This window comes from Acanthisitta chloris, unplaced genomic scaffold, assembly GCF_000695815.1.
Source record: "Acanthisitta chloris isolate BGI_N310 unplaced genomic scaffold, ASM69581v1 scaffold34785, whole genome shotgun sequence".
In the NCBI taxonomy this organism is placed as follows: Eukaryota; Metazoa; Chordata; class Aves; order Passeriformes; family Acanthisittidae; genus Acanthisitta; species Acanthisitta chloris.
Window position 1 is genome coordinate 4,291 of NW_008673778.1, and position 10,100 is coordinate 14,390.

Sequence of the window (10,100 nt, forward strand, 5' to 3'; positions counted from 1 at the left end):
GTAGAGGCATTCTTTGTTAGGAACTGCAGTGGTAGGACAAGTAATGGGTTCAAATTGAAAGAGGGGAAATGTAGGTTAGATATTAGGGAAAAAAATTTCCTGTGAAGGTAGTGAGACACTGGCACAGGTTGCGCAGGGAAGTTGTGGATGGCCCAACCCTGTGTTGGGGCATCTTTGAACACTGGTTCAAAGACAGGTTGCACAAGGCCTGGAGCAACCTGGTCTGGTGGAAGGTTGTAGCAGGATGCTCTGCTTTGGAATGGGGTAAAACAGCTTGATAAATGTCCTATTTGCAAAGCTAAATGGAGAAGGTAAATGGGGAAGGGGTGCCATCCTGCTTTTGGTGCTGAAATGATACTGAAACCAGTCTGACTCATCCTGAAGGCGAGATACAGATAACTGGTAAAGGAACAAACAAATGATACTACTGATAACTTATCTGAAGCTGCTGTGCTGACACAGCTGGCCTGGACACATCTGACTGACAGTCAATCACTTCATACTACAAAAGCCCAGTCCCAAATTTTAGGGGCAGGGTCTTCTAACATATCTCTTCTTGGAGTATATGTGTGAGGATTCCTCCCTCGAGTGGGGACATCCCTCAAGGTTGTTCCTTGAGGTTGAGGATGAGTAACATCAATCTCTACTTAATAATTGGTTTTGGTAGCTTTAATACAACTGCTTTAATATTGCTTCAATATTGCTTTATAGTGCACTATATTAGAATAGTTGTATACTGTGTAGTAAATAATTCTGATTAACACCTCTTTGTCTAATCATTCTCAGAATAAATCATATCTATTTATATAAATGTATCTGGTTTGCCATCCTTAATCCCTGTGGGACAAAGTTGTACAAAGGTTCAATTACACCTGTATAACCCTTTAGACATAAATTGTTGACAAAGTCTGGGGCTAAGATTGGATCCAGCCACACAGGCTCCTCTTTGAGAAGGAGTTTAGAAAGCAAGGGGGTCCTGTCTGCACCTCTGGACTCAACAGGAGCTTCTCTAACAAACTTTGTCTGAAGCTCCCACTCTGCCCACAACAAAGGTGTACCTGCCCACACCAGGAAAGGTTGCAACTAGGTGATCTTCAAAGTCCTTTCCAACTTCTTAACATTTTACGATTCTGTGATTCTATAAATTGCACAAAGATGCATTGGCAGAGGCAGGAGGGAGAAATGACCCTTCCCTAGCCTATGCATGACAACCTGGTCAGCCCGTACTATCCTGAAATATTCTCCTTATTGTAGATGTCTCTGCCTTTGAACAAAGTAAATGCTGGGAGCACTGGGAGCACAAGGAGTTGGTGCCACATTCTCCACAACACAAGGTAATACATACCTGGCAGAGAGCCAGGCTGGCAAAGGGCACCTTAGTGACTCACAAGTTTCCATTTCTCTAATCGAGACTCATAGTAAAGCTGGAGTGTCAGTTTTGGTTTCCTGTTAAATTACCCACAGATCACATGAGGGCTGGACCACATAAAATAGAAGGCATAACAACAGTGAACAGCAATCCTTTGGCTTCGAAGCTACCTGAAGACAGGCGAGCAGAGAAGGAAAACTATGAGGTAAGAGGACAACCCAGTCTCTGAAAGATCCTTTTTCTCTATGCCACAGGAAAAGTAATGCTTATTATTTGCCTAACTGTAAGCTGTGAGGGACTTGGAGCCTCCAAAGAGCAGAAAATATTTTGCAGATTATTTACTGGAAGAATCGAAATAGAATAAGGATGATCTTGAATATTGTCATGTTGTTGCTTCTCCAACAAGGTTCAGTCTCAGTGAACAGAGCTGAAAGTCAGAAAAACTGTGCATGAAGTTTGGGGATGAAATCCAGGCTGTTTGAATAGGACTATTTAAAGGCTGCAGCTATTCCTGTTGATTTGGAAGCCACTATCTGTTCTGTGCTATTCACCTGTAGCCAGAGATTTCTAACAAGACAATGATAATAACAGGAGCTTACTCTCACTTCCCCTTCATCCTAGAACTGTAATTGCCTCACACACAGCTGTTTAATTAGGGACTGTTGGGAATACCAATCAAAAAGATTAGTTAGACAGAGAAGATTATTTGAGCAAGGCAAAGAAGTTTGTAAGACAAACTTATGCATTAAGAGCATTCATAAATACCTTTTCAGTCTGACCTTCCTCCAGTACCTCTTTGTCAGATGGTTTGGGTAGAAACGTGTTTTCAGTGTCGCTTTCCCCAGTGTGCTTGGCACTGTTCAAGAACCTGTAACAATTGCTTCCCAATTCCTTCTTGATTTGCCTCCTCATAGTTCTGCAGTCTTTCCATCACTCGTTTTTTCCCCCAGAAGACATGGTTGTAGCTGTTAGACCTACTAGGTTTTACAGGAGGGACAGCAGAGAAGTATTTGACTGAGAAGCTTCAGTAAGAAAGTCATATGTGATTCCTTCTTTAAGGGAGAGCACAATATGGACTGAAATGTCATCTCCTCTGTGTTGTGAAGGTGTAAAGATTGTCTGTGCATCCACACAGGGGCACATTGCAGGCAATGGCAGGAGGATGTAACACCCTGCCCAGGCTGCTCCCAGGCCCATCCAAGAACCATCAGCTCACCCCCATGCACAGAGGAACAGTACATAAAATGTTCCCAGCACAGGAAATATGTTCCTGAGGGCCAGAGATGTGCCAGTTTTACCCCAGAGACCAGCCCTCCTCCTCAACATCCAGAACACCAGCTCTGTTGCCATGTAAGAGATGCCCTCATACATCAGCAAGGAGAATTACTAAAATAACTAGTCAGCACTTTAGACCTACTGCTCTCCACAGCTTTGGCTTGTTTGAAGTATTGTGGACTAGGGACACGAGGTGACGTATTGACTGCCTCTAATGTGCATCATGCCTGGTTTAAAAAAAAGGATAGCAAAAACCAAATGCAGTACAAGTAACTTTTCTCTTGGATTTCTTCTAGTACCATTTCCAAGAATTCCTTGGAGACTTCCCTACTGCAGCTACAATGTCATTTTACATGGGCTTTGCAGGAGCAGGATGTAGATCTCGATTGCCTAGAGGAAAAAACTGTCGAACGAATTGAGTTTTCCATGCAATCCAACAGCAATGATTATAATCTACTAGCCTATGTATGCCACTTAAAGAATTCAAATGAAGAAGCCCTGAAAAATCTCCAAAAAGCTGAACAAGTTATTCAAAAACATCATCCGGATGAAAGTGCCGGGAGAAATCTTGTTACCTGGGGGAACTATGCCTGGATCTATTACCACATGGAGAGATACGAAGAAGCTCAAATTTACATAAGCAAAGTGGCAGACATCAGCAAAAGTCTTTCAAGTACTGCTGATGGGAAGATTCAGCTTCCAGAGGTCTATTGTGGGCAAGGGTGGGCATTATTACATTTTGGGGAGAAATACTACGAGAGAGCAAAGGAATGCTTCGAAATTGCTCTAAAGAAGGAACCCAATAACCCAGATTTTAATGCCAGCTATGCAATAGCGATGTATCGTTTGGAAAAAATAGCCTACAGATATAATGAAGAGGCAGTCCCATCCTTTGAGCTCCTGAAGCGTGCAGTGGAACTGAATCCACAGGATACTTCCCTTATGGCATTACTTGCATTAAAGCTTCAGGACTTACAGCAAGTTGCTGAAGGGGAGATGTATATTGAAGCAGCCATGCAGAAAACCCCTGATCATCCTTATTTCCTGCGATATGCTGGTGTGTTTTACAGAAGGAAAGGAGAAGTGGACAAGGCAGTAGAGATTTTGAAAAAGGCCCTAAGATTGGCACCAAATTGTAACTTTTTGCATCACCAACTAGGAATCTGCTACAGAGGAAAGATGCTTAAATTGAAAAACACAAGCTATCCACCTCAAAAGCAAGTGGAGGAACTCATCCAGCTTGCCACATTTCATTTTAAGATAGTGGTAGACCGAAGGCCAAAATTTTTTACTGCCCATACTGACCTAGCAAACATGTATGCAGAAGGCAAGAGGTATGAAGAAGCAGAAGAGACATTTCAGAAAGTGCTTCACAGAGATGATCTACCTCGTACTGAAAAACAACTACTCTACTTCAATTATGGCAATTTTCAGCGTTTTCACATGAAGTCAGTCTCTAAAGCAATTCACTATTACATAGAAGGGCTGAAAATTGAAAAAGATTCCTATGGAAGAAATAAGTGCAGAGATGCTCTGAAGAAATTGTTGGAACAGAAAATTCAGAGAGGTTCAGGAAATGCAACAGATTTTGGCATCCTTGGACTTGTTCATAAACTAACGGGGAAAAAACATGAAGCAATTGAGTGCTATGAGAAAGCCATTGAGCTGGATCCCAACAATGAAGATTATCGGAATGCATTATTTGAGCTGCGCCTTTCCATCTCAAGCTAAAGCTCCCAAAAATCCTTCACACCAAAATCCCCGAACATGAGGACATTTCAAGAGATTCTTAAAACTTTCTTTCTCGTTGGTTGGTTGGCTGGTTTTTGTTTTAAGGTGACATTATGGCCAGATGAAACACGGGTGGCATCACTTTCTGGTGGTAATGTAGAAACTGCAGGCAATGATTGTCCATTTCTTTGTTCACTCACCAGCAGAGAGCATGCTTGGATAACTAAATAATAGCTCATCTAACTTAGCCTTCAACAGATCTGTAACACAGGTATAAAGGTTGTGTGTAAGTGATGATCTGCAAAACACAGAACTTCTAAGCTAAAAATCAGATATTACCTCCTACTGACAAAAGGATAAAGGAATCATACTGTAGTATTTTGTCTACTTGAAAGGGAGTCTTACACACAAATGGAATTTCTGATGCTTTTTAAAATATTTCATCTAATCTTTTGTAGAAGAAACTTTTATTGACGCTTGCTCAGAAAAATGAACACAGTGTAGCCAGTTCACTGGAAAGCTTACAAAATGTGTATTAAAGAGCATTGCATCCATCAACTGTTGCTTCTGGTGTCTCTCTCTTGACCTGTCTTCATGATAGTAGATTGACTAGAGGGAAATGGCCATTCAACAAAGTAACAGGGATAGAGTGTTGTCAGGATATGAATGGCTCAGAAAACAGCCCGATTTATTTTCCCTGGACTCTCAGCAATGCTGGCTTCAGAGGTGTTACACCAAAGACTGTGCACAAAACAACATCTACCTAGTTTACCCAAAACTGCACCAGCAAACATCTGGAGAGGAAGGAAAAGCGGTCTATGAGATGCCAAAGAGATGGCTATCTATGGCCATGCTTGTGGAACTAGCCGGGGGTAGCAAAGACACACCAGAAATGAACTGCACTGGACATGCAGGGCAGGGTGCAGCTAGGGCCAAGAGTTGCGTGAGCACCAGAGAGCAGAGCAGCAGAACACAAGGGGCATATGGGCAAAGGGGTGGGTGGTCTCAGAGTCTCTGTGAATGGAAGAAAGCGCTGAAATGCCAGAAGAGGTGATTGTCTTCAGAGAGCCAACTAAAATCAGTATTCTTTACTACAGCCTGTCCTAATTCCACAGTAGTGTACCTTCATATCTTAGTTCATGGCGCTCAGGGAAAACTAATGCGGTAGTTCCAAAACACTTCTGAGTCCTTGCCAGTAGTTTAGCATGAAGCAAACTGATGATAGAACCCATCAGGAAGTATGTGCACTTTTGTTTCCAGCCATCCTGGAGCATTCCTGTCCCTGCAACAGCATACCCATGTATAGACAAGATGACAAGACGGAAGGAATGAAAAACACAATGTGACATCACAAAACATCAATAAGCCTCTTCCTTCTCAGTTTTTCCTCATAAAATCTTTCATAATACAAGCAAAAGGGATCAGGAGTTTACAGTGTACATAATACAACCACACCTTTTCCTAAAGAATGGGCTGGGGCAAAATCCATCCTTGTTTCCCAACCACCTGCCAGCTTCTTACAAACAAAGGCAGGCCTGTCTAGGGAAGGAGCAGTGAGGAGTGAGAACAGGAGGCACTGGGAACAGGAAGGGCAGAGCACTCCTAGAAGCTGGTAGAAACAACAGTGGGGTTGAAGTTCGGGAACTGGGGACTACCTATGGTGATGTGCTCATCTGTGTGGGCAAAAGGCAATGTTAGGCAACTTACTGCCTTTCTCAGTCCTGGGGGCTTCTAAGGTCAGCATCATTGCTGTCCAAACCCTACTGAGAACACCGAGGGTGGAGAGCAGCAGGGAAGAACTTGAAAAAGAGGTGGTGCATGTTCCCGAAGCAGTGGTGGCACATCCGTCTCCCCTCCACACCCTGACACCAGAGCCTGTTCTGGAATAAAACTTGCAGAAACAAAGATAAGCTATAAATTTTTAATTTTTTTTTAAATGTGATCCTGAATTTTTATGAAGAGTCAGAGTGGTTCAATCTTCTCCACAGTGCAGAAATTGACTGTGAGACACAGTGATGCAAGAAATTCATTCATTGTGCCTCACCTGCTTTGGACTCTGGAGGAATGTGCTGGAGCGCAGTACTGCCTGGGGATGCTCTGTGCGAACACAGCCTTCTGGATTTTGCCCAGTGGCCTAGAAACGAGAAAAAATGTTATTCCCCACAGGGTGGTGCTGCTGCACTACCTGGGGCGGCGACACAGCAAGAGGCTGAACTTGCTCTTCGAGGGGTGAACAAAACAAAACACACATTTTGCACCGTCCAAGTCCATTAGGCAAAACCAGAAACGCGCAGAAGCTGATCACCTCTCCATTCACACTCAGGTAGGACTACATCACTGGAGCCGATGCAGCGGTACAGGGGAAACAAAAGTGCAGATAACCCTTCAGGAAGTATTAATTTATGAATCTAATGCACCTTCTAGATTATATAGAAAATTCTACTGGAATACACCAGAATTTTTACTTAGAAGAAGTTATTATTTAGTGTGGCAAACCTGACTAAGGACTTCGCTGTGCCAACCATGAAGTACTTTTACAGCTTAACTTAAACAAGCTCTTCCTTCTTACATAAATTTGCAACACTTCAGAAAGCAAAAAGGAATTATTGTGGCAATATAAAATATACTCAATACCCAGGAGCACAGACAGCCTTTCTTTCTCAGGAGATGAATTATTATCCAAGCTGACAGGAATGTTTCAGGAATGTTTTTTTCTGACAAAGCAGTATTTTTTCAACAGAAGGTACTCGACTTTTCCAATGTTGCATTCACACAGCTTTTCAAGGTACAATTTATTAAATGTTCCAGATTATCATTGGAACAGAAACAATTGAAAAATAATTATTATTTCCCCGTTTCAAACCTCATGGAATGGAAACTGATGGGACAACTTCAGCAGTTGCAAGCAGTTTCACTTCCTTACGCTGAACTCCTGTTCACTGCACAGAACAGAGTAATATCCCAGGCAGGATTCATCTGAGGTAGAGTCTGTCTGTTTCTGTCTCAGACAGATGTTACCCCAGCCAAGTCAAACCACAGTGTCCCAGGAAGCCAGACAGGCTCAACCATGCAGTGCTCCATCAATGCTCCTATCCATCAGGGCTCCTATCCATCAGGGCTAGTGGAAACACAGAATCATAGGATCATTAAGTTTGGAAAAGGCTACTAAGATCATTGAACATGTAGTGTTAGCCTGGCAAATTGTTCACAGCTTGCCCAGGTGTCTCAGCTTACTGCTGCACTCTGCCATGCCGGGAAATATCCTCCATAGGGGACAGACTGAATATTATCATTTCTGAAGAAAATACTGCAGATACAATCAGGTATTCTTTTAAAATATTGTAATCCAGAGACTTCAACAATGTGTTGCCTGAACTATTTCACACGGCAGGATGAAGAAGGTGATGTTCAGCTTGAGCCATGTAGACCAGGGGGTAGAAGTTTGGCATGAGGCTTCACAAGCCTGGGCTGTATTCCTATTTCTTCCACTTGCAGGTCATTTCTTGTAATGCTTCCTTCCTTCTGTGGGGACATTCATGACAGGGCTGATATTTCACAGGGTGTTTTATGCACAGAAAGCATCATTCTGGTATATAAGCTTTTGCCTATTGGCCTCAGTCAGAGCAGAAACAGTGTTAGAAAAGCCTGAAAGAATTCTACCATTTTCTACAAAAGGTCTATTTGCTGCTAAATAAGATATTTAAAACAAGAAGTACTGCTTTAAACACAATAAGGGAAAAGCCTATGGAAAAAATCTCTCAAAATAAAAAAATAAAAAATGCTAATGATGTATTACACAGTACAGTTTACTATGATAAAAATGCATATAGCATTATTCCAAGAGGCTTTTACAATATGCAGTTCTGACATGAACAACTGGTGACATGTTATAATGTGGCAAACAAAGTGATTAAATTTTTGTAAAGTCAATGCAGTGGTAATTTATAATTTGTTGAAAATAACTTATATTCTTTGTAGATCATATTATTCTCTACTTTTAAAAATATTAAAACATTGAATTAAGATCTAAAAATTATATTCATCAGTACTAATTAATAAAACCACTTCATCTTTTTCCAAATGTGCATATTTTTCCTAACTCATTAAGAAACACTCATGGATAATTTTTTTGTCTTTTCTTAAGGAACACATGTGAAAAACAAAATTAGGGCCCAGGAGTCAATTTTCATGTAGAGCTGAAAAAGGTTATGTCATTAGTTTTTACACTCCCATCTCTTACTCTGTGTTTTGCGGACACAGATCATGTTACTGGCTCTGCACTCACTTCTGAAGCAGGGCAGCAAGAAATGCTTTATTTAAGCATAGACAACTGATGTAAAAGAAATTTAATATTTTTTATTTGAAATATGCTTGAAGAATAAAACTACTCGATACACATGCTATTTATATATATATATATATAAATACATTATACCCTCATGGCTCTACTCTTGATCTAAATCAAATTGCTGGTCATCAGTCTATGTTGCTTTCCCTTCCAAGGCACAGAGTGGAGCAGGACACGGTGAGCAGCCACTGCAGATGATTAACAAAACTATTTGTTCTGTGTTAATGACAATTATTTGGACCCGGATCAATTTGTTAATGAACAGGATGCAGCTTTATACAGCAGCAAGACACTGAAATAATTTGAATTGCAGAATGTGAAGTTCCTCCATTGCTGACAACAGTTTCACTCTGGAAATGCAGAAACATCCCATCATTTGTTAGATCATCACATCAGTAATTTACCCCATGAGCTACACTCAGTCCATAGCTCGTGTGAAGCAGACAGCTGCAGTATATTCCTCACACAAGTAGCTGCAAACCATCAGCAACTGCAGCTGTTGTGTTCTGGCCATCAAGGCCAGTGACCCTCGCGAGAGGTCTTCAGCTGGCACAGTCGAGTAACTTGCACCGCCTGAAGATACAACTCCTGGGTCCAAAATGACACAGATTTGCCACTGCAATGCACAAAAAAAACTCTGGCAACATCCTCTTTACTCATGGCTGTGGAGTGGGCAGTCTCTCAGTCATCTGGTTGCATGGGCTCTAAAGTTCTTCAACAGCTGCTGATCTTACAAGAGGAAGAGGCTCTGTGTCTGGAAACACATGAGCCTCTCCTCTGGTCTCCTGGGCTACCTTTGGGCTTCTTCCAACCAGTGCAGCTAAAGCAGGTTTGTGTATCAGCATGCCTAGTCCCCTGGCACAAATTTACTCCTCTTCAGATAGTAGAGCCGCCACAGCACCTCTTCCACCCTCCAAGACAAGGATCAGCTGGAAGATCATACCTGGAATGTCAATTTTTAAAAATTCAAGCTTTAAAGATATCCAGGAAGGAAAAAAAAAAGAAATAAACTTTTTTGCTGTAGAGGCTAAGACCATATTTGAAATTAAATTGCAATGTATGTACAAAGTTCAGGCACATTGTAAAAATTAAAGCTGCTCCAGAGATGTTTTCAGTATAAATCACAGTTTACTGCCAGATTTTGTAAAACAAAGCAAAAAACCTCCAAAAACAAACAAACAAAAATAGCTTTGGCATTTGAAATAGTTATTTGCAAAGAGTTTCATGCAGGCTCATAAATGTGGAGGGTTTTTTGATGGTTTGTCTGATTAGTCCACCGAAACATACTAGACCACAACACCAAAAAGCTTGTGTCATTACATTAAATTGTGTAATTTAAATGCTGTTGTTCAGTTTTTGTGACTGACTGCTTCATAG

General features: G+C 41.4%; 1 protein-coding gene across 1 annotated transcript; it reads left to right on the plus strand.

The window, feature by feature from the left end:
- Positions 1-2,940: 2,940 nt before the first annotated feature.
- Positions 2,941-4,375, plus strand: LOC103802586 (interferon-induced protein with tetratricopeptide repeats 5-like; the record flags this gene model as incomplete). The annotated part of the gene is made up of 1 exon (XM_009075071.1): positions 2,941-4,375. A coding segment is annotated over one exon (1,435 nt), but the record flags the coding sequence as incomplete, so codon positions are not given.
- Between the last annotated feature and the right edge of the window lie 5,725 nt (positions 4,376-10,100).